Here is a 25,007-nt window from a genome sequence, read left to right on the forward strand (position 1 = left end):
AACACTTCCATAGTACTTAATTAAACATCAGGCACTCAACATACTTAATGCTCTGCGTAACAATGCCATGAGGTGATGCGGTTGCTGTGGCCGTTTTGTGGACGGGAAAATGAGGCACAGAGAGGTGAAGTAACTTGCCCAGGGAAGCGGAAGAATCTCGACTTCTAAGTCAGGCAGGCTGGCCCCAGGGTCCACGGTCTTCACCGTGGCTATGACAAGGGTCTTGGTAACTTGACTGATTACTTTCTACGTTGTACTGTCGTTATTCATTCATTCAGGCATTAATGGCCACCTCCTGCCTGGCCAGGCACTATCTGGGCACCAGAGATGTACAGGTGAACGGGTCGCAGTGCTTGATCCTTACGTGCATGAAGGGAGCCTGCCAGCTGGTGGGCTTTGTGTTGGGGCCACCTCTGCACACTGTCACCCACCCAAGTGCCCTGCTCAGTCCGTGGGGCTTTGAGAGCACCTGTACGTGGCTGCTGGACAAGGGAGTAAACGGATGCTTGAATTAAGGAAATGAAAAAGAGAAGTGGACACTGTCTGGGGCCAGAGGAAACCGCAGGGCACTCCCTGCCCTGAGCCTCCCTCTAAGACCTCTAGCCTTGCCCCCAGGAGGGCAGTGGCATTAACGTAAGGAAACTGGGGTCACTAGGGAGGTGCCGTCTCCAGAGTGTTGCCTGAAAGGTGGAGTCAGGCCAGAGGGCAAAGGGCCCGGACGTTGGTCTCCGCACCCCAGGAGCCCAGGAAGGGGTGCATGGGGCTGCCATGCCAGGGGACAGGGCCTTGGACCCCTGGAATGTGCCCACCACACCTTCCCAGCCTTCCTCCTCTGCCTCGCTCCGGGCTCCAAACAGAGGTGAAAACATGGGAGACCTGATGGCCTCATCCTCCAGCCTGCAATGACTTTCCAGCATATAGCATGGCATGGAAAAGTCAGCTTGGGTGGGCAGAAATCCAGCAGGGACTTGCGGGAAAAGGTGCCTGATCTCGGTCTCCAGTTTCCAGGATCCCATTCTCCCAGCGTGACTCATGGCACGTCCCCAGGTCTGAGCTCTGGATCAAGAGAATGTGCAGGGTGGCCCCTGAGCTCTGCCACGGGCACAGGGTATGTGGGGGTGCAGGGAGGGGAATAAGAAATGGCGTGCTGGCAAACGCTTAATAACCAGCTCTCAGGGGAGGGGAGGCTAAAAACTGTCATTTGTATTATTTGCCACCTCCTGTGGCACGAATATTCCTTCCACCATGGCTGACTTCAAGCCACCTACGTGCTATCGCTGAACGTGGATTTGCGAAGAGATGAACACAACGGGGTCTGGCAATCAGCCAGAGCGAGCCAGCCCCAAGCAATCCGGGGAACCGCTAACGTGCCTCTTGCCTTTTGCTTATGCTGTTCTCTCGTGTGGAATCCCCTTCCCCTCTCTCCTTGGTGAACTCCTACTGATCCTTCAAGAACGTAAGCATCTGCTTTCTTGCCTCGAATTTCCCACCTTCCACCGGCCCCTCCGTACCTGGTGTCTCCTTGCACTGTGCCCCACGGCCATCTGTCCAGGCCTGTGATGGCACGAGCCTGTCGAAGGACCTAGACACGGAGGTGCAGACCGCACAGGAGAGGAGCTCCTTGAGGCCAGGGCCTCAGTGCCAGTCGTCAGGAGATACTCAGCGGAGCCCAGGTGCTGGGTAAGGAATGTTATCTGGGTCCCGGATGGATGAAGGAACACAGAAGCCTGCCGGGCTGATGCAGATGTGGCAGAAGCTCGTTTCAGTGACAGAACGGTTAGCCGTGCTGTCACTTGCCCCAGAACAAGGCTGGATGGAACAGTCCCCCCAGGACCCCCGGGAGGTGCAAGGGTGTCTGGCTCCACGCAGGGCGGCTGGGTGCTGGTGCCCCTTTGGCACGGGGATCTCTTCATTCTGCTGATTTCAGGCCACAACTAATTATCCTAATGGGTTTAAATGGCCCTAAATGTTCTCAGAGTTTGGACAGGACCCATCTGGAGCCTGCAGGTGGGCTGGGCCGGCTGACAGTGAGTGGGGAGACTTCGGCAGGGATGCTGCAGAAATCCAAAGTAGCAATGCCTGTTGTTGTGTGAGGCCTGAGACATTCGAGGCGGAGTGTGTGGGCTGGGAGGCCGGGGTCACCATAGTAAGAACAGCTAATACTTCCACAGCTCTTTGCACGAACCAGGCAGCACTCTCAGCGTTTTACTTAATCAGCACATTTAGTCCTCAAAACCATCCTAGGGGGTAGAGGCCATGATCGTGCCCATTTCGCAGATGAAGAAACCGAGGCAAGGCCGTGGCTGGCAATCAGAGGGGCTTGTGGTCGCATGGGCAGGTCTAGACTCACTGCCCTCGGTCACAACACGATGTCACTTCTCAAAGTGGGCGGGCCACAAACATCCCTGTGCCCCTGCCTGGGCCCACACCTAGAGCCTCAGGAAGCAAGGCCAGGCTAGCTGCAGCAACTGTCCCCACCAGGCTGACCTTGCTCCGAGGGGGTCCCACCCCGACCCATGCCATGACCCAGCGGTACGTTACCAGAGTGGTGAAGATAAAGTGGTAGTATTCCGTCATCATGCCCATGGCCATGGCCTGCGGGAAAGCAGAACATTAGCAACTTGCAGGGAGTGCCCGAGAAGCAGCCTCCCCACTTCCACTCCAGTGGTGAGGACTGGACGGAGTGGTGGTGGGGGGTTGGGGGTGGGGGTTGGGAGGGTCTGGCTCCTCGCAGGGAGGGGGCTGTTCTCTGAGACCACCTCCCCAAAGCGACAACGACCGGCTGGTAGACAGCGGAGGGTTTCACACGGGAGTGTCCGGGAAAGTCACCTGGGACAGATTAAAACGCAGAATCGTGAGCCATACTCTGCAAAGATTCCGAATTCCGCAGGGCTGGGCTGGGCCCGGTAGTCTGGCTTTTCAGTAAGCGTCTCCGGGCCTGCCACACTTAAGAGAAATGCCGCCGGGATCAGCCCCAGACCGCCTCTGCCAGTGCCCTGACTCCACCCGGCGGAGCTCACCGTCCTGGCTCCAGAGAGAGGTGTGGGAAAGCCCAGCCCCCACCAGCCTCCAGCCAGGCCTGAGGAGGAGAGGCTGTGGTCAGGCTGAGAGCCTCCCAGGGGGGCCGAGACAGCCAGGCTTCCCTCGTCCAGCTGACCACGAAGCAGCCCGCACGGCTGGAATTATTACCATGTACCATCATGAAGCCTGCATTGTACACATTTATGTATTTTATTAGAAACCTATCATCTATAATAATTACCATAATGCATTTTCTGCAAAGATCTTCTGGGCCCACAAAGTGCTCTGGAGGAATAAATGTCACGGGCTCAAGTCCACTCGGAAAATGTCACTCATTCTCTCGCCCTCTTGGAGATTCACAGCCTGCTTCAGCAGGTTCAAGGCTCAGAAAAGGCTTCAGTAAATGGATGTATTTACCTTTGTGGGGTGCAGTGTATAGCTGCTGAGCACAAAATCTCCACTTTTAATTCTGGATGTTTTCAAGTTAGGCAGAGTAAATGGGAGTAAATTTCGTGGGGAGTAAATTACATGGGGAGTAAATTTCGACTTTCTGGCTGGATGACCTTGGGTCCATTCCTTTCCCCCTGAGCCTCAGTTTCCTCACCTGTAAACTGGGCGTGATAATCCTTGCCACCTCCCAGGGTGGCAGTGAGGGGCTACATGGACACAGCACATAGTAACTCGGCGAACCGGGGTCGTGACTGTCTCTATTACTCCGTGATAGAAGGAAGCGCTGGCAGGTGCCCCGGGAGGAGGGTTAAGGGACTACTGGGGAGTGTGGGTCTCCTCCATTGTGACTTTAAAGATGCCCCACACCGGGTGCCGACTGTGCACCGGACCCTGGGCTAGACTCTTTCCTTGCCTTGCCTCAACAGAATCCTCCGTCACCGGCTGAGGTAGGGATCATTGGCTCCACGGACAGAGGAGGGGACGACCCTGGGGTCCCTCGCTCTTGGGCGCACAACACCCAAGGGCAGAAGCAAGATCCAAACCCCTAAACGAGCTATCTAACCACTGTGTGAGGGAGCCTGGGGGAGGACAGAGGCGGCCAGGAGGCTTGGGCAGCCCCTTGGCAAGGCCCAACTGGAGGCTGAGACCGGAAACCCCCCACCCCCCCACGGACTTGAAAATGCCCCGTCCCCAGCTCAGCGCCTGTCTCCCTGCACTCCGTGTCTCCCCCCGACCCCCCACCTGCCTCTCGCAGGGTCATGAGTATAGAGCCCCACGGAATGCCTCCTTCTATCACCAGGGACGCTTTCTGGGACCATATAATCGCCTTTTACACAGAGCACTGGCTCAAATTTGAGTGTTTTGGGTTTCCGCTGCAGCACCCTCCAAGGGGGTTGTAGGCGATTTCATTGTTTATTTCTTAGGCAGCTGGCAGACACTGCTCTTGCTCCCAGCATGCCATGCCAGGCTGCGTCTGGGAAGGAACAGAGGCCCATCCGGGACCGAGAGCCACTTTCCTCCCCCACTGTCACTGCAAAGTGGAGCAGATGGTGCGGGGAACTTCAATAAACCTAGTAATAGGAAGAGTAACACCAAGTGCTGTGGGCTACGGGGAACTCATGACGGAAGAGGCGGTGAGGCACCCCTGGGGCTCTTCCCACGACCCCGAGGCCTCTCCGTGCCTCCTGAAATGTTCTGTCCTGTGTGGCTTCGGGCCCTGCGCGGCACCCCCTGACCCCCACCTGCAGTGATGGCACCGAAGCTAGCATTCTCACAGCACCCTCCGGGTGCCAGGCTCGGCTCAACCCTGGTCTCATTCCATCCTCCCACCAAGCCAGAGCTTAAAGACCACACTGCGTCCATTTTGCTGCTGCTCGAACGGGCTCGCAGAGGCCGGTTCCCATCGCCAGAAGGAAGCGGAGCTGGGGTCCAGCTGAACTCTGGCCGGCGTCACGCCCGAGTGTGGGAAAGGGAAGGCGGGGGGACGTGGCAGGCAGATCCCGACCATGCCTTCCATCCCTCCGGCTGGCCCGCGTTCACGCACCTGCTTGAGGATCTGGGCGGCCATGGTGTGGCTGCAGTCGAAGATGATGCGGAATTCACGGCCCCGCTTCATCTCCTTGAGTAGGGGGCGTGAGTCATCAGAGTCAAGGGGGAGCTGGCGGATCTTCAGGCGAATGTTGTACCTCGATGGGGCCATGATGAGCTCCTGCAGTCGGATGAGCCCTGGGAGGCCCCGGGGTGCAAAAGACACATGTGTGCACACAGGTATACACAGCTGCGGGCATCTCGGGTGTCCACACACGCCTGCGGCCACAGGTCTGGAGACACACACAGACGTGGACGCGTGGCCCACAGAGATACGTGCACGTGCACGGACTCGGTTATGTGTCCGGACACAGGCACCGGGCTGTGCACGCACAAACACATGTTTACATGGACATGCGTACTTTGATACGGACACACGCCTGGGCTTGTTCACATATGTAAATAAGGGCGTGTGCAGACACAGAAACACATACAACACGTGCAGATCCAAAAGTAGGCACAGAGAGACAGCAAGTCCCCCCTGACCACACCTCCCCGCTCCCCTCTAAACTAGAAGGGGGTACACAGATTTACGGAGCCCAGACCCGAGGTCACCACCCCTCTTCATCACCCCACCTGCAACACTGGGAAGCGTGGGACCTGCCTCCAGGATGTGGCACAAGTGGAGGCTCCAGGCTCCTCCGTACCAACTACTGTTGGGACTGTATAAGCCCACGTGGTATTTGTGTCCCCCAACCCAAGGACAGGCTACCTCAGTAAACCCGACCCATTTTTTCCAAGCTCAATGGAATCTCTTCCTCCGTGAAGCCTACGCCTACTGCTCTGTCCAAACAAAACACCCCCTCCTCCAACCCGGTGGCCTCGCCCTCAGCACCTCGTCTCACCCCCCACCCTGGGTCCCCGCAGCCTCGAGCACAGGGCCTGGCGCTTAGGTGGTGCTCCATGCAAATTTCCGTAATTGAACTGACTTACTGTTTTGTTTTGTTTTTTTTTTCTCCCCACACTGAAAAATCCATCCTCCACCTTGGCATTTTGCGAAACCACTTAATCTGGGGACTTTCAGGGAAAACTGAATGTCACTTCCTGGAGACAAATGGCTTACTTAGGTCTAATTAAGTTCATTTCCGTAGCTATTTCAAGGTCTGTTCTTGCTGACTCCCCTCTGTTTAGCCTGGGAGCAAGCCTGCTTGCTGCCCTCCGTACCTCTCCCCACTGCAGGGAGGGGCTGAGCCAGCAGGGGCCAGGGTCCCAAGTGGGCCATCCCCTCCTGCCCACTAGGCTCCCCGCCCACAGTCAGGGCTTAGCATCTGTGTCCTAATTGTGCTGTCCACCGGCTACAGGTCATTCCCCCTCGACAGTACTCGGGTTCTCCTCTGGGGAGCAACTCCACCTCCATGCTCGCACCACATGACTCAGGAGGGATCTACCCCCAGCTCTAGGGGCACAGCATGCGGCCCTAGCCTGGCCAATCAGCACACACATTCCTCCAGGCAGAGGTACGGGCTTAGAGATGGGTATGTGACACGAGCTGGTCCTATCAGACGACTTCCAGAAATGGTGCCTCAGCCACTGGTAAGAGCTACGCCCCCTTTTCCACTTCACTCCAGAGAGGGAGGAAGTAACTCTGGGCATCACCACACAGAACCTGAGAAGGATTCCAAAACCACAGAAGTCAGGACAAGTAAGTCCTAATGATACCCATTTGAGCCTCTGGATCAAATAGTACCTGAAGCTAAAATTACTCCTGAACTCTCCAGTAAACACAGCCAACAAAATCCACTCCTCCTTTTTTGTTTGTTTGTTTTTGCTTAAGCTAGTTTTCTCTGGATTAAAGTTTGCAATCAACTATTTCAGTGTCCTTTGTCTGGACAGAGTCCCCCCACACAGACAGCCTACTTTGAGAGCCTTCCAACAGAGCATCTGGGTTTCCAAATGCATTTCTGATACAAATGCCTAGATCTGGTCAGCCTCTCCTTTCCATTCGTGACGGCTGGTCACCAGGAAAGCAGTTTGAATGGCATCCATCGTTCCCCTCTGCTGGAAAGGACAGAGATATATCCTTGTGACCTAAGCCTCCCAAGGAGCTCCCAAACAAGTGTTGCCATGGCCACGGTCATCAGGAACCCCCGGTCTCCTGGAAGGCCTCAGACCCAGGTGCATGGGCTGGCAGAGGGCTCTGGCATCCTGGAATGATCTGGATCAAACAGGGGTCACAGTGCTTCCTAAACTTGATGGGGCACAGAACAAGGGTATCAGTCGACCCTCACAGAAAAGGGAGGGGCCTAGAGCCCCTCTGGAACACACACCCAGCCTTACCCTCCCTCCCCAACTAACCCCAGAAATTCTCAGTTTGGGTGAATGCCGCTGCCTGCTCACACCTGTTACCCTGCAAGGCTCCGAGTCTCCACTTTGCGCCCGCTCGCTCAGTGTTCAGAGTCATGCCCAGCTTCGGTAGGCAGGCACGTGGGCTTTGGGGATCCAGGACATGAGGACGGGGACAGCCTGCATGCTGGAGCAGAGGCCACCAGGGTCTACCTGTCAGCCAAGTGCATTGCCCCGTGTAATACACAGTGACCCACATTCTCCAGCAGCAAATGTCAGACCTCCTTCTCATCAGCGTATTCCCAAAGGAGACCAGAGGCTCGTCTCAGCGCCCCCCACAACAGAGGATGAGGCTCTTGGCTTGCCCGAGATGAGCTTTTCTTCCTGGCTGCCTCCCTAATCAATCTCTCTCAAAATATCTGCAGTGAATCATGGTTGTTGGACTCATGCTTTTCACTTACAAAGCACTTCTGCATATTCATTACCCTATTTAACCATCTCCCTGTCCTAGAAGGCACGTAGGATAGAGACTTTTCTTCCCAACGTTACAGACGAAGAAACTGAGGCTCACAGAGGTCACGTGGTCTGCCAAGGTTTCGCAGCATGCTAGCAACGGGATCAAGATTTGAGACTCAACCTGTTGGCTGGCTCCTACAGTGGGGCCCTTCCCTCCACCCCAGGTTTTTCCAAGACCCTTCCTTTCATTCTCGACACCAGTTTGTCTCTGGGTGCAGATCAGGTTGTGAAGGCGACCACCTGTCAAAGGTCACGGGCCAACCCTGTTGGTTCCTGTAATAATCACTCTTGAATATTCTGTAACTGAGGATCTGGCCTCCCGAAATCATGCGCCAAACTAATGGCCGCACTTGTCTATGTTCTTACTCTCCCTCTGTTTCTGAGTACACAAGGCTCCCATTATAACCCCCAACATCTGTGTTTTGCTTCCTGCCCCACAGAGGATGTCTCCGCCTAACAAATCCCACCTGTCGTACTATAGGCTACATTAGGGTAATAAAATAATTAAAGTCTCCAGAGTAAAAAAGGCTCGTGCCCGTGCTTTCCGCTTGCCCCTGCCTCCTGGCAGATCCCGGTGCTTCTCCATGAGGCTCTGTGTGCCACGACGTGCCCCGTCCCGCTTCTAGGCAACTGTAAGAACTCTTCTCTCAATGGCATTGACCTTTCTGCATCATCAGTTGGTCATCCGCATCTATGGGGTCCCCGGGTACATTTAAAAAGTGTTCTCCCTTAGGGAGCCTGGGTGGCTCAGTCGGTTGAGCGCTCAACTTCGGCTCAGGTCACGATCGCATGGTTTGTGAGTTCGAGCCCGGCATCAGGTTCTGTGCTGACAGCTCAGAGCCTGGAGCCTGCTTCGGATTCTCTGTCTCCCTCTCTCTCTGCCCCTCTCCCGCTCATGCTCTGTCTCTCTGTCTCTCTCTCAAAAATAAATAAACATTAGGGGCGCCTGGGTGGCTCAGTCAGTTAGGCGGCCGACTTCGGTTCAGGTCACGATCTCACGGTCCGTGAGTTCGAGCCCCGCGTCGGGCTCTGTGCTGACAGCTCGGAGCCTGGAGCCTGCTTCCGATTCTGTGTCTCCCTCTCTCTCTGCCCCTCCCCCATTCATGCTCTGTCTCCCTCTGTCTCAAAAATAAATAAACGTTAAAAAAATAAATAAATAAATAAAATAAATATTAAAAAAAAAAAAAAAAGAGTTCTCCCTGCAGTAGATTGCATTGGTGACCCTGGTTCTTCACCCCTCCCTAGAGGCACACCTCTGGCCACGTAACTTTGCAGTGACCTCCAACTGTGGGCAGGTGACCTGCCCCACTAATGACACTGGACCCAACCATGTAACCTGTGTTGGCCAACAGGGTATTAGCAGGCATTGGACACCAGCCGCTCGAAATGGAACTGCACTCTGGGTTTGGTCTCTTGCATCTCTGCATCGTCATGACACGTCTGGGCTAGCCTGCTGGTGGAGGAGGGGCCCGTTGCCCCTGTCATCTCCGCCAAGGCCGGTTTACATCAACCGACCGCCAAATGACCCGCAGGCACGCGAGTGATCCAGCTGAGACGAGCACGACCGCCTAGCTAACTCAGCCAACCACTGACCCTGAAGACTCGTGGACTAAACAAATACTGTGTTAAGCCGCTCCGTTTTGGGGCCGGTTTCTTACACAGTGTTATTGTAGAAATATTGTAGAAACTGGTGCACTGTGCCCCCATCTAGGTGGGCGAAGAGAGCCATGATTTTGTTCAGGGGGCAGTGCGCCAGTCCCAAGAGGTGACTGGTGATTGGTTAAGAGCCAGTCAGTGGCTGGGGCGCCTGGGTGGCTCAGTAGGTTAAGCATCCAATTTCAGCCCGGGTCATGATCTCACAGTTAGTGAGTTTGAGCCCCGCATCAGCACAGAGCCTGATTCAGATCCCTTCTGCTCCTCATCCCCTCTGCCACTCATGCTCCCTCTCTCTTTCTCAAAGGTAAATAAACATTAAAAAAAAAAAAAAAAAAGAGCCAGTTAGTGGCAATCTGTTTCCTATTTGAACATGCTTAGGGTAGTAGGCACAGACTCAGCGAGCTGGACAGATGGTCTGTTGGAAGGTTCTGAGACAGATTTTCCTTCTTGGTAAGAGGCATGAGTCACATTAAGAAAAATCCCGTTGGCTCCTACCTCTTTCCTTCTACTTCCTGGGGTATCATCACATGAGGATGTGATGGCAGGAGCTGCGGCAGCCCTCTTGTGACTATGAGAGGGAAAGCCAGGAGAACTGCATGGATACTGACCCAGCGTCCTGACTCTGTTGAGCTGTTAAACCGGCTCATCTCTAGACCTCCTGTCAGTCAGATAACGAACGAAGTGCCTATGGCTTGAGTCAGTTTGAGTTGAGTTGTCTGTTACTCCAGCCAAGACATCGGAAAGCACAAAGCCCCCAGAGCAGATATAGCCAAACCCTGCTCTTAAGTGCTTCCCACTCTGGGGCTTTGATGACCCGCAAGCTGACGTTTTGAAATATCCTGATTCTGGGAGCATACCTCTTACCACCCACTAGTCATCATCAAAGTCAGATCATTATTTGACCGAACCCCTAGTACCCATTGTGTTCTTGACTGAACCAGCTATGCCACGGACTCCCCCACGTTTTGAAATGTTTGTTAAGCTGAATGGAACCAAATTGAAAATCAAGTTGAACTCAACTAGGCTGCTCTGACTGCTCTGTGTCCGTGACACTCCAGCTACACCTTTTCAACATCACTCCGTTCACATTCAGTTCTTCCCTTCCCCCACCGGCCCCAAGCTCTCTTCCAAGCAGCCCCTCGAATCCAGGCCTCCTTTGTTCCTGCCTGGATCAATCCGGCCACCTCTGCTTGCCTTCTTGTTCCGGGCTCTCCCTGCAATCCTCCCTGAGCGTGGCCGTCACAGTCGCCTTCTAAAACTCTGCTTTCATTATGCTACTTCTTTGCGCAACAACGCTCGATGGGGTCTTGGCTGCTTCTAAGATAAAGTCTGAACTCTGAAGCTAGACAGCAGAGACCTGGCACAGCCTGATATGCTCTGTTTATCTGACCTTTTCCTCCCACCCTCCAAACGTGAATCTTCTCCCCCAGCCAGGCCCTGCTCTCGAGAAAGCTGTGGTGCACGTCCCGCCTCCTCATTTTTGCTGGTGCTGCCCCCGCCTCCTGTGATTGCCCTCGCGACTGCTCTCCCCGTCCATCCACCCTCAAGGCCTAGCTCACGTCTCTCTTTCTCTAGTAAGTCAGCACAGATTAGCCAAGGCCACAGGGCCTCCTCTCCCCAGGGGCCTTGGCGCTGACTGTATGTACCTGTCGCCGGATTCTTAGCTCTGATGGCCTGGAATGACCAATGACCTCTGGGTACGGACTCATGCCCCTATGATATGATTAACTCCTCGAAAGAAGATGGGATCACCACATCCTCATTCTTCTTCCTTACTGGTGCCCACTACTCTCTTCCTGCAAAATTTAATTATAACTTATTTCCTCTTGATTTTTCAATTCGATTTAGTTCAGTTCAGTTCAACAAGCACTTAAAAACATTTATGTTGTACCAGGCCCTGTGCTAAGCCCCGGACGCACGCAAGGCTCCTGTCTGGACAAGGAAGCAGGCTCGAAGCCACACTATCATTCCCAGCAGTGTGCTAAGACCGATCATCTACAGGGCTACCCAAAACATTGGCGGGGACCCGGAGCCAGGTGCCAGTGCCCCTTAAAGGCAGACGCCTCATGCTGGGGGCACTGAGCCGGGGTGGGGTGCCCTGCCCTCCAGGATCTCCTGTCTGGTACTTTGGGCATAGCAGGTAATCAACAGATGCTCGTAGAATCCCGAGTTAAATAGACAGCTTTTCTGAGGGATTCTCTCCCTATGATTCCCACACCCCATTAGGAGGTAATCAAAAGCTGACATAGAATCACAGGCAGCAGAGAGCTGGAGGGCTCTTCCCAGGCTGGATGCGATAGCTCTCGACTTGGGCAGAGAAGGGCCAGATGGGTTAAGTGACTTGCCAAGGTCACTCTCTCTTAAGAGGCCAGGCTAAGAAATGTCTCGGGACTCAAGTCTTTGCAATGAAAGAGGAAGCGGGGGAACAGCTAGTGAGCGTCAGAGCCGGCACGCACGCACGGGCCGGTCCGAGTCCCGAGCCGGGTATGTTTGCTGCAGGCAGGAATGTGAGCCGTTAGCGCGCGGCAGGTCGGGCATGGCTGGGCAGGGGTGAGTGCAGCTGGTTGGTGGCTGCTGAGTGCAGACCTGAGCAGGCTGCAGGGGTGGAGGCAGGAGCATGGGGAAGGTGGGAGTGTGGCTGGTGAGCCCGAGGCTGCGGGGGGAGTGCAGGGGGGAGTGTCCGGGTGACTAGATAAGGCTTAGGTGTGAGTGTGGATCCTCCTCCGGCGACAGCTGAGTTGGGCGAGCAGACAAGAGCCTGACCCTGGGGCTCCGCCCCCCTCCCTCCCCGCCCTCAGCCCAGCCGGGCCCGGCTACCCACCTGTACTGTCGTCATAGACCACGGTGGCCGATCGCCACTTGAGGTACTGGACCAGGTCGAGGATGGCGTGGCTGAGAGAGGCGTAGTCGGGGTAGAGGTTCACGTAGAAGGTGTCCTTGTTGTCCAGTGGGTGGTGCTTCCAGCGTAGCTGAATGTGGGGCACCTCCAGGGCATTGCAGATGGACTGGACTGCGTTGGTGCAGGAGCCCTGTGACGGCCCGAAGATGGCCACCACCCCCAGCGCCAGCTGGTCACAGGCTGCGGTGGAGGGAGGAGGGGAGACAGGGAGCAGGGGTCAGTGCCGGGCCTCGTCAGGTTGCGGGGGGTGGTGGGGGGGGGGCTGCGGGCATGGGGACGCAGTGATTTTCATGATCCCATGAACACGCTGGAGCCCTCGAGGGCGGATGACCGAGGGTCTCTCTGAACCTGTCGCCTCATCTGGAAGCCGGGGTTGCAATCGCCCGGGCTCAGGGGATCACAGGAAGGCGGGGCGAGATCACGCGCACAAGACCCTCAGCACGGCTTGTGAAACAGAGATGGTGATTCCTTTTGACGTTATCATCACTCTGTTGGGCGCCCCCAGCTCCATACCTGGTCCCGTTCTGGGGGGTGGGCGAAGGCTGAGAAACAGGTAGGATGAAACCCCTCCCCGCTGGGGGCTGTTAAGCCTCCAGCCCCAGCCTGTTCCCTGAAGTCCAAACGTGCGCGTCTCACCTCTCCCTGCACACGGCCACGTGAGTGTCCAAGATGCATCTCAGACCTGACGTGTCCCAAACGCGACTCCTCCTCCCCTCCCAGCCTCCCAGCTCCACCACCCCAGTGCCTTATGGCCTGAACCCTGGTTTTGCCCCAACTCCCGTTGTTCTCTCCTATCCCACATCCCAGTTCATCCCGATCTTGCGGCTGCACCATGGGGATGTTTCAGAATGTGACCGCCTCTCACCAATGCCACTATCCGCTTCGGCTTGGGTTACTGTAGGAGCCTCCTCCCCGGCCCCAGCCTCCTCAGGGGCCCGCCCTGCCTTCCTTCCTCTCACAACCTAAGGTGTTTACTTTGCTCTTTGACTCTAAAGGCTCTAGTTTCACCCAGTCTGAAGCCAAAGTCCTTCCAGTGACTGATGAGGGCCTGCTTGCTGCACTTCCTCCCCATCCCTGACCCACCCCGGCCCCCATTACCACCCCCGCTTTCCTGACTTCATCTCCCATCCTTCTCTTCCTCCCTCACAACACTCAAGCCCCACTGGCTTCCATGATGTTCCTCAGACACGCCAAACACACTCCTGCCTCAGGGCCTTTGCACTTGCTGTCCTTTCTGGCTGCAGTGTTCTTCTTTCAGATATCCATATGACTTCCCCTCACCCCCCCTCAGGTCTTTCCATCTGTGTGGCCTTATTAAAGAAGCATCACGTGCCCAACCTGTAATACGAATCCCCATTAAGCCATGGTCCCTAAACCCCATACCCTGCTTTGTTTCTTTTTTTAGTAAATGACCACCAGAAGTCTCACTCATTTGTTGACTTTCTCCTCCCACCAGAATGTAAGCACAAGGCAGCAAGGGCTTGATCTATGTTGTTCAGCACCGTCTCAACAATAAACAGTACCTTCATAGTACCTAAACAGTGCTGAACACAGTACTTGGTCTGAGCATGTGCTTCCCAGCATCTGCTGAGTGAATGTGTGTTGAATCCCTGCCTTCAAACAGTTTGCTTTCTTGGGCGGGGGGCCAAGAGCTCAGGCAGGCCAGACGGCCGATGCTTCTGGGGAGGGCAAACATTGGTGGGCACAGCAGAGCATTAAATGAGCAGCCTCAGGGCAGCTGCAGGCTCAAAAGGGGGCATAGGCTCATGTAGGGATTGTCTCTAAAAGATCCCTACAGTGGGAACTGTCAGGGGCAGTCAGGAGAGGGCTCCCCAGGAGCCACTGCCCTTTCTTCTGGCAACTGTCTCTGATTTTTCTTTGGGCTCCACTGCCTTTTCCACTCCCAAGCCACGAGGGTTAAGGCAAGTGCCTTAGACACTGGCCTCCTTCAGGCCACAGTCGTTGGTTTTAATGGTCATGTGACCAGTCAGAGCTAATGGGATGCCATGAGACCTCACGCTGAGAAGGTAGCACTCTCCTGCAATGGGACATGGTTGGGCGGGGAGGCGAGGGGGGGGTGAGATCTGGAGGTGCAGCAGCCACCCTGTGCTCACCAAGCAAGTACAGTGCTTATCTGGGGACAGAGTCATCAGTGGTGGTGAGCAGAGCCAGAGAGGACGAAATAAGAGCCCCTGATCAAGTGGAATCTTGGGCTTTGGTTATATGAACCAATACGCTCTCTTCTTGCTCAAGCCACTTAGGATTTGGTTTTCTGTCACGTGCAACCAGAGGAGCCCTAACCAATCCATCAATAGAACGTCACCAAGCCTGCAGCCACAGGACCGATACTGCATGCACGCGTGTGAACGTGTGGTACATGCGGGAGGCGAGACACAGCGCCTGAGCATCGGTGCACAGGGGGCTCAGACATGTCCTGGCTGCCCCAAGGGCCTCTGGGAATGACCTACTGTGCTCAGGCCACCCCTGGGATTTGCAGAGCCCCAGACGAGAGTACAAATGGAGGTCCACATACTATGTGGCCAAATATTTAAATGCTGTATGTAAGTCAAGCTAACAAACTGTCACATAAAACACACCCTTTCCTCCTACCTTGACAAATACACCTTCATAACAACCTGGAAAGTCAAGTGAGAATGGAGACTTCCCATAGGCAGTGATGTGGGGAAAGCGGGGGCAGCTCCCACCCTGCCCCCTCTCTTTCATTGTCGGCTCCACCGTGAACCATAAGGGGTCCTGCACTCTCCATGTGCACACCCCGCTCCCATGTCCAAGCTCCGTCCACATCTGTGCCAACAGCTGCCCTTTGCTCACCCCTGGAAAGGGCCCAGGCGTGTGACCGTGGCAGTGTGGCTGTCCCTCTGGAGGACAGCCCCAGGAAGAGGCTCATGCAGGCCTGGACATGGGCTCAGGATCAAGTGGGTAGGAAATTCAGCGTTCTAGATACTTCTAGGACTAGAAGGGCAGGGCACAGGCTTCTGGCAGGCAAGTGCGCTTGGTCCCACGAAACTTTTGTTCTGGAAGGAGACACTGACCAGAGGGGGGTGAGGGCAGCCCCTCCAAAGCACAGACCCAGGGACCCAGAGAAAGGGGCCTCTTGCCCGGGCTAAGGGTGGTACCAATGGATCCAAAGATATAGGGCGTGGTTTTTTGTTTTTGTTTTGTTTTTTTTTGAAGTAGGCTCCACACTCCACGTGGGGCATGAATTCACAACCCTGAGATCGAGAGTTGCATGTTCTAGCGACTGAACCGGCCAGGCATCCATCCCTAAGGAGGTTTTGAATTGATCAGAATGGGTGGTCTTCAGGGTACTTTTTCCTCTTCATGAACATCCACTCCCTTCTCCCTCTCTGCCTCCTGGGACCAGGATGTCTTATATAAGGTGCTTATTCCCCTGAGATTTGTGTTTCCCTCAGGAACACTGGAGAATGCCACTTATGGCCCAGGTGAAAGACAGAGCACCCTGCGGGGGGGGGGGGAGCCAGTTATTGTCAGGAGTCTGCTGGAACCACCTGGAACGTGGGACAGGGCAGCCTTGGATGGGAAGCAGCAGGGCCAGCACAGAGAACATCTCCTGGGTGACCAGGGCTCCTCATGGCCAATGCCAGGTGCAGGAAAAGATGCCCAGTGGGGCACGTGGCACCTTCCCAGTACCCCCCCCCCCCAGTTGTAGGACTGGGGACCAAGTTGGGAAAACACTGCTGTTCCCACCCTACAGTCAAGAGACCTTGAGCGGCGCTCTGTGTGAGATTAACCCCAGGGATAATAAATGCTTCAAAAACAGGAACCCGGGTTTGCTGGTGTCCAATTTCAGGAAGTTCTCCTTTTGAAAAGGGCTTTCGCCCCAAGGAGGCCATGCTCTGTCCTATACACTCACTGCTCATTCATGCTGTTCCTCTGCTCTCTGGGTGTATTGAGTGTCTCTTCGGCCACTCTGTCCCCCTGAGAGCAGGTGCTCCCTGAAGGAAGAGACCATGTAGGAGTCCCTTTGTAGCCATGGAGGCTGGATACAACATGAAGGAGATGGTGACAGCTGTCCAGGCCTGGTCACCCCCTCTTGCCCACAGCTTGAGGCTGTGAGCACTCTATGAAATCTGTTGGTTTCTCTCATGCTCTGCCTCTCACCCCAGTTTTGAACCTTCTAGCTGTCCTATGAAGTCCCTGGTTTCCACCTGTCTCTACTCTTTTCCTCTTGTCTCTGGGACCCTCTAGTTGATAATTTGGTCACATGACTAGTATGTTTCCTTGCCTCACTACCACCTCCAAGAATCCGCCCTTTGGATTTTCCCCTTTGATCTGTGCCTGGTACTTCCTAAACCCTCACCCTCACCCAGCCCAACCTCTTAGGTCATGGCCCCCTGCCCAGGCCCAAGGTCTAGGTATCCTGTTCGACTGAGGCAGGGGAGAGTGTTGTAATGCAAGTTATGATTCTGCAGAGGATTATAAGAGCGATCTTAAAAAAAAATTAAATTAAAAAAAAGAGCAATCTTGAAGGAGGGGATTCTGATTTCGACATCAATTGTGAAGACAAGGATAAAGGTAATAGCAATGAGAGTTGTGATGGTGAAGACCATACTGTGTGGCTGTTGATGATCGTGGCGATGGCAGTGGCGAAGATGGAAAGGATGATAATGTTGATGTTGTCACATGATGGCGAGAGGATGATGACAGGATTGATGATGATAAAAATGCCAGTGCTGTGGCAGTAATGGTGATGACGATGGTAGGAATAATGACGGTGATACAAGTGTTGCTGAGAGAGGAGGTGATGACAATTTGACGGTGATGACAGGAATTATGGTGATGACATTGGTATTGACAAGACTGGCGATGACGAAGATGCTGACGCCACGACAGGGATGAAGATGAGGAGAAGGATGACAGTAGGGGTGGTGATGTTGTCAAGGGTGCGAATGGAGGCGATAACAATTCTGATAAGATTGGTGCTGACGAAGATGTCAACGTCATGACTGTGACAATGGTAGGAATGATGGTGATGATGCTGGCACTGATGAGATTGGTGCTGATGAAGATGTCAACGTCATGACTGTGATGATGGTAGTAGGAATGATGGCGATGATGTTGGCACTGATGAGACTGGTTCTGACGAAGATGTCAATGTCATGACTGTGACGATGGTAGTAGGAATGATGGCGATGATGTGGGCACTGATGACATTGGTTCTGATGAAGATGTCAACGTCATGACTGTGACGATGGTAGGAATGATGGCAATGATGTTGGCACTGATGAGACTGGTTCTGACGAAGATGTCAACGTCATGACTGTGACGATGGTAGTAGGAATGATGGCGATGATGCGGGCACTGATGACATTGGTTCTGAAGAAGATGTCAATGTCATGACTGTGACGATGGTAGTAAGAATGATGGCAATGATGCGGGCACTGATGAGATTGGTTCTGACGAAGATGTCAACGTCATGACTGTGACGATGGTAGGAATGATGGCGATGATGCTGGCGCTGATGCGATTGGTTCTGACGAAGATGTCAACGTCATGACTGTGACAATGGTAGGAATGATGGCGATGATGTGGGCACTGACACGACTGGTTCTGATGAAGATGTCAACGTCACGACTGTGACGATGGTAGGAATGATGGCGATGATGTGGGCACTGACGCGACTGGTTCTGACGAAGATGTCAACGTCACGACTGTGACGATGGTAGGAATGATGGCGATGATGCTGGCACTGATGAGATTGGTGCTGATGAAGATGTTGCTGTCTGGCAGTGATTGGTGGTGATGGCAGGTGCTGATGACGTCAAGAATGGAGGTGAAACCGCTGTATCACTGATGGTGATCATAGTCATTGTGGTGACGGTGCACTGGCATCTGTAGTGGTGACAATGGTGGTGATAGGAAGACGATGGCTATACGGGTCTCCATCCTGCCAGAGATGCGGTGATTACATGTCACTGCTGCGTGGCAGCAAGCATCAGTTCTGCCTTTCACCCATTTCTTCTCTTTGGCCTCTCTCTGCATCCCTTTTTCTGTCCTCTCCACGTTCCTTTCAGCTTCTGAGGATCTTCCAGCCTGGAAGAGCACTACTGCCCCCGAGGGACCAGGGCAGGGGTTACAGCAGCGGCGGCGGCAGCAGCTTTATCCCCAGATTCTGGCAGCCCTGAGCACCCACTGTAGTAATTACATTATTTGTAGCTTCAATTTGGAATCCATTTTCTGGTCATTTTACAGTAACTCAGTGGTTCACAGTCCTTGCGGGAGTCCACAGCCTGAATGCAGCCCCCCTCCCCCTCTTTCCATGGCAATTGTAGTTATAGCACAAATTATCCCAATCAATTTGTGTCTTAAAAGGAATTGAGCAGCCCAGAGAATAAGTGACGGCAGAGGAGCCTGGGGAGTGCTGGGTCGATTCCAGGCCCGCTCCGGTCAGGCTTGGAAGAAAACACAGGCGCTCTCTGGGCTGCTGGCTCGGGCACCGTTTGGCAGTCACTCATCTTTTAATTTTCCACAAAACATTTAAAAATAAAGACAATACGTGAAAGTCCCTCTTAATGGGGAAAAGGCCTCTTGGACCTCATGCGGAGGGAAGGACTAATTCAAACAGAGCTGGCGGGCACACAATGCCAGGCTCCGAGCCTCTGCGCCCGCTCACCCCGCGGGGCCCAAGGTGGCTGGATCCAGCTGTGATGGCAGAGTTTATCATTACCAATGGGTGAGTAAGAATGAAGCCCAAGGTCATCCCCCAGAAGAGTCCTAACGATGCTCCTGAGGACTACCTTTTTGAAAACCAAAGATCAAAAGAAAAAATAAAGATCACGGAAATCAGGGGTTCCCTGAGGAATGGAGAGTGACTAAAGGGAAGCACGGTCCAACCGCAGAAATGCCCTCAGGGTCAGACAGGGGTGGTTCCAACCACAGCAGGGGTCTATCTTAGGTACATTATCGGAGGGGCATTAAGGGAAAGTGATGGCAGAGAGGGTCCTCTTCAAAAATGTTTTTATTGAGGGGTGCCTGGGTGGCTCAGTTGGTTAAGCGACCGACTTCGGCTCAGGTCACGATCTCGCAGTTTGCGAGCTCGAGCCCTGCGTCGGGCTCTGTGCCGACAGCTCGGAGCCTGGAGCCTGTTTTGGATGCTTTGTCTCCCTCTCTCTCTGACCCTCCCCACTCACACTCCGTGTCTCTCTGTCTCTCAATGATAAATAAACGTTAAAAAATTAAAAAAATTTTTTTATTGAGATGTAACACAATACAGCAAAGTGTAGAGTCAAGACACAGACTCCTATGAAATTTTACATGGAACTGCACTCATGTAACTACTGCCTGGATCAAAATATAAAACATTTCCAACACCTAAGAAGGTTATCTCTTCCCTTTTCCAGAACACATGCTTCATACTCCTCCCTCCCCCAGAGGGGACCACTGTTCATTCACTCAATGTTATATCTGCGAGGCTCATCCATGATGTTTTGTGTAGGAAAAAATGTTTTCTTTTTTTTTTTTTATTGCTCGTTCAAATTCCATTGTATAACTATACCCCAATCTGTCCATTCTTCCGTCGATGGACCTTTATTTCCCACGTTTGGCTATTATCAATAAAGTGGCCAGGAACACTTCCAAACAGCTCCCCTGAGAGGCTCCACCAGTTTTCACTCTCACCAACACTGCATTGATAAAATAAACCTCAGCTCCTACCTCTCACCATGCACAGAAAATCGATGTAAGACAGATCATAGAGCCAACTTTGAAAGACAAAACAACAGAGCTTCTAGAACACAGGAGAAAACCTTCATAACTTTAGGACAGGCACATACAGAACCCAAAGCCATTAGATGTAATGGAAAATATGGATAAATCAGACTTTTTCAAATTAAGAACTTTGTTCCTCAAGAGACAGTAAAAAGGCAAGCTCACCTGTGGCACCTCTAATGCAACGCGTTAAGTCCCATAAAGGACTCCTACCCGCCCTATGTAAAAGACTCCTACAAGTCAATAAGAAAATGACAAGCAACTCCATTTTAAAAGTGGTTGAAAGCCTCAAAAATCACTCCGGGAAAGAGAAACTTCAGATGCCCTATTAGCATATGAAAAGATGCTCAACATCTCTGGGCACCAGGGAAATAAAAAGTACAACTATAATGAGATATCCATCACATGAACCACCAGAAACAAAACTGACTTTACCCGTAGTGTTCGTGACGACGTGGAGCGATTGCCACCCACTGCCATTGGATGCCCAAGGGGTTGGTGCTGTAACTTGGAAAGCTGTCTCGCTGACCATATGGCATCCTGTGACCTCGTACTTCTAACTCCTGGGTGTCTCCCCACCAAACAATGTGCACACTTGCGTGCCACAAGACATCTACCAGAACGATCAGGGCAGCGCTACCCTGTGGGCCCAAATGGAAGTAACTCAAACGTCCAACAATAAATTGAGTTTTCAAAATTGTGGTATGTTCATATAATGGGACACTATACAACAATGAAGAAGAGACTCCTGCTATATTCAACATCCTAGATGAATCTCACAGGTATATTATACACGCTGGAGGTACACACTGGTGTTCTATTTACGTAGAGTTCAAAAACAGGGAAAACGATGTATGGCACCAGCCGTCAGAACAATGGTTCTTTAGCACAGCAGTGGAAAGACAAAAGGTGGGTAATCTAGCAGAAGATATGGACAATGGTCACATAATTACACACACACACACGCATATCCATGGATCAAGGTTGTGAAAGAAAAGTCCAGAGCTTTATGAGGTGAAGACTTGACCTGGTTTGGGGACTTGGGGAAGGCTCCCCCGAGGACCTAGACAAATGGCAGGGCAGAGGTGGGACAGGGGAAGGGCATTACAAGCAAAGAGAACAGCATGTGCAAAATCCGTGAGGTGGGAGGAAGCATGGCACCCGGAGGATGGCAGGTAGGGCTGGAACCCGGAGGCCGAGGGAGCATATGGCACAAGAGTGGCTGGAAGGTCACATTTGGGCTAGACTGGACAGACCTCCCTTGGGCTCTGATGATTTGGAGGAAGGAAAACAGGACACACCATTCAGGGTTTTAAGCCAACAAGGCATGTGGTGGGGGATGGTGTGTGTGTGTGTGTGTGTGTGTGTGTCGCTTTGGTCACTTGGATCGGTCTGACTAGACTTCCAGAGCTGGGTGGTTCTGTCTCAGGCCTAGTTACCCACCACTTGGCAGTTCCACATAGTTTGGGACTCTAAGTTCCTGCTGGAGGAAGTGCCTCAGAAGGCTCTGGAGTTCTGCCCCGAGCTCAGTGCTGGCTGGGGAAGGTCCCTATGCTGACTCACAAGTGTGCCGCTAAAGAGCTGTCATATTATTTTAGAGATTTTTAGAAAAAAAAACCGAACAGAATACCCAGCCTAGCCCTTTGGGGTCATCGTGCCCACGTGAAACTCTGTTCTGATTCCAGGCGTTTGTTCTATGTCCTCACCTTTTCACTGAGGAGTTTTGGTTGAGTTCAGTTACTTTCTAGCTGGACGAGGCCAGGCAGAGGATGCCAGCAGGAACTCTCAGTAGGGAGGTGGATATCTGACTGCACGGCGTTGGCCACAGGGCACGCGGATAGAGAGCTGGGAGGACACAGGTAGGGAGGGGGGCATACCAGCACAGGGAGAAGGGTGATGGGCAAAGAACCACTCTTCGAGACTAACAGCATGGGGATGCTCTAGTCTGTCTGCAAGTTGGCTCTGAGACTCAAGGCAGCGGTCTCAAAAATGCCAGGGAATCGTGCTCAATGTCAGGAACCCTGGGCCCTTCAGCTCACAAGGCACGGAGGAGCAGGGAGGCAGGACAGGAGCCAGGAGTGGAGAAGGTGCCTGTAGATGTGAGGCCCCTTAACCTGACGACTCGGCGGGTAGAGAGCAAGACAGCCAATGTAATAAGAGCCAAGTCGTGCTAGATACCGTTCTAGGTGCTTCACAGAAGCGTGTCCACTTTGCAGATGAGAAAACTGAGGCACCGGGTATTTTGTTCAAGGTCACAACTAGTATCAGCATGGGCAAGGTGCAAGGCTAGGCACTCTGGCTCCAAGCTCACGCTACACTGCCTTTCTGTGTTAAGATGTCTCCCCACGATGGGGCTTTGGAAAACAGAACCAGCATCAGGAAGCACCTTGGCAGATTTATCCCTGGGAGCCCAGGAGACCATGATTAGCTATTGGTAACCCCTTAGGAAGACCAAGGAGATCTTCCCAAGATACATGAATGATGCTGTCCCTAAGCTTAGCTGACAGGGGGCCTGGGTAACGATGCTCAGACTTCCACGCTCCATTCTCACATCATTCATTCATCTATTCACTCGATAATTATTTCATTGAGCACTTACACTACACATCAGTCTTTTAGGTGCCAGGGCTACATCAGCTAACAAGAGAGAGCCTTCCTTTCAGTAGTGTTGGAGAGAAGGGGAAACACATCAAACACACACCATCATTTAGCTACAAATTGTGATAAGGGCCTTGAAGAAGAAAAGCAAAGGGCTATGATGACAAATTATAGGAAGGATGACCTTGTCTTTCCTGGGAATGGGATTCCTTAGGCCTGAGATTTTATAAATAGAGTTCCGTGGACATCTAGGGATATACGGAAGCTATTTCTAGAGTTGTTTGAGCCTCTAAGTTCATTTCAGTTAAATACGTGTGTGTGAGTGTGTGTGTATAAACTATATATTTAAAACAGTAACAATAAAAGCGTATGTGTATACTCAAATGTGCTATACGACTCACTGGGAACTGTGAGCTCATTCAGGTATTGGCAAGTTGCCTTGTTTTTGTTTTTTGTTTTTGTTTTTTGCCTGACAATGTTGGAATAAAGTTCTCCAGTCATTTCTGTGCAGTTACAGGAACTTATTGTGAGTGTGTCACTAATAAGGAAGGCTGCAACCCAACATTTATTTTGTTTCTTAAAACTCAGGTGTGGGGAAAGCTGATTGGATTTACTAAGACCTATTTTTATGACTTATAATTTTCTTGTTACTGTGAAGCTAAAATAAAGCATGGAAATGTATTGAATGTCAAACTTAAAGTGTTACCCACAGCCTCTGGGGTGAAATCATTGTAGCCATAGAAGCAACTTCATTGTTTTCAGTAGGTCTTTTTATGGCAAGGAAATGTTGCATATTTGAACTTATACATTATCTGTTTTATAGGTATTTTAAGTATTGTTATCTGGATAAGATTTCAATTAAAAAAAAAAGTTTGAAAATGCCAGCTTCGGTTCAAAGATGTTGGGGATCTGATGCGAACTCTCCAGTCCCATCTCAGACCCCCATCCCTCATCCTCCCCCTGCTCCCATGGCCCCTCATTCCCTCATGGCACCTGCCAGCGGCCTGGAAATTCCTGATGGACAACCTAGGGGATGACACAGCCTAAGCTGAGCTGGGAATGAGGCAGGACCCCAACCCAGACAGAATAGACTCTAAGCTTCAAGCCCACCAAGAGCTCTGGCCTATTTTCAGGACCCTGGATAGCAAACAGGCTCCTCCTTTATCCCCAAACCTGGAAGACAATAGTCAGGGCTGCATACTCACCCTTTTTGGTGGCCTCGAAGCTGTCGTGAAAGTGAATCCTCTGGATATCATAGGTCAAGGTTGTGTTGGGCAGCAGAGTCCTGTTCCTGTTGATGATGTTGGCAGAAAATCGAAAGGCATGCTCCTCAGCATTCATGACCTGGGCGTTGGGGCCATCTGCATACTCAAAGATTCCTCCTGCGAGAGAGAGGTAAACTCATGTGTGCTGGGGAAGGAGGCGCATGCCAACAAAGATGCTCGGCTCAGAAGGTTTTATGGGCAAGATTTTCCCCTAAAAAAATGTTCAACAATATCCTAGATAATTCCTATACGTAGAAATTGTGCCAGAGCAGAAGAAATAGGAAAATTCTCCTAGTTCATTTCACTCAGCCAGGGACTGGCAAACAGAGCCAAATAAAATGACCAACTTATTAATATCGCTATGAAAATTTTCAACAGAGTGCTTGCCAGTAGAATCTATTAGAATGTGACAAGGATAACATGACCAGGTAGAGTTATAGTCAATATAAAGAAACGGTGGTTCAACATAAAGAAATCTATGAATATCATTTCATTACATCAATAGTTCAAAGGAAAAAAAATAACACATGATCAACTCACAAGATGCAGAAAGGCATTTGATAAAATCCAATATACACTGCTGTTAAGAATGTTTAATAAACTAGCACCAGAAAAGTCACCGCCTTGAAACATCTTTAGCTCAAATCTGCCTTCAATATCACACTAATGGTGAACACTAGAGACATTCCCATTAAAGAAATAAAGGAGGGATAAAGATCCACGCCACACCATTAACCAACAAAATAAGAAAAAGAATTTAGAGGCACACTCTTGGAAAGAAAAAAAATGCTTGCAAATGTTATAAATGACTTCCTACAACCCCTTAATCCCCCAAAACAAACACTAGTTAAGAACTAGTAGGAGGGTCGAGTTAGATGCTCAGTTAGCATAAACTAACACCATTTCTCTATATCACCAACAATCAGTAAGAAAACCTAATTGCAAAAGATCTCCTTTATAACATCGACAAAAACATTAAATAG

The 25,007-nt window shown here is 52.1% G+C and overlaps 1 protein-coding gene across 1 annotated transcript in view; it reads right to left on the bottom strand.

The window, feature by feature from the left end:
- GRIK3 (glutamate ionotropic receptor kainate type subunit 3) overlaps positions 1–24,113 on the bottom strand; it is an 86,165-nt gene extending 62,052 nt beyond the window's left edge. Inside the window, 4 exon segments of the mRNA XM_032594259.1 lie at positions 2,542–2,595; positions 5,015–5,196; positions 12,335–12,592; positions 23,965–24,113. Coding sequence (XP_032450150.1) covers positions 2,542–2,595; positions 5,015–5,196; positions 12,335–12,592; positions 23,965–24,100 — 630 coding nt within the window. The 5' untranslated portion in view covers positions 24,101–24,113.
- Positions 24,114–25,007: the final 894 nt, after the last annotated feature.

This window comes from Lynx canadensis, chromosome C1 (assembly GCF_007474595.2).
Source record: "Lynx canadensis isolate LIC74 chromosome C1, mLynCan4.pri.v2, whole genome shotgun sequence".
NCBI lineage: Eukaryota > Metazoa > Chordata > Mammalia > Carnivora > Felidae > Lynx > Lynx canadensis.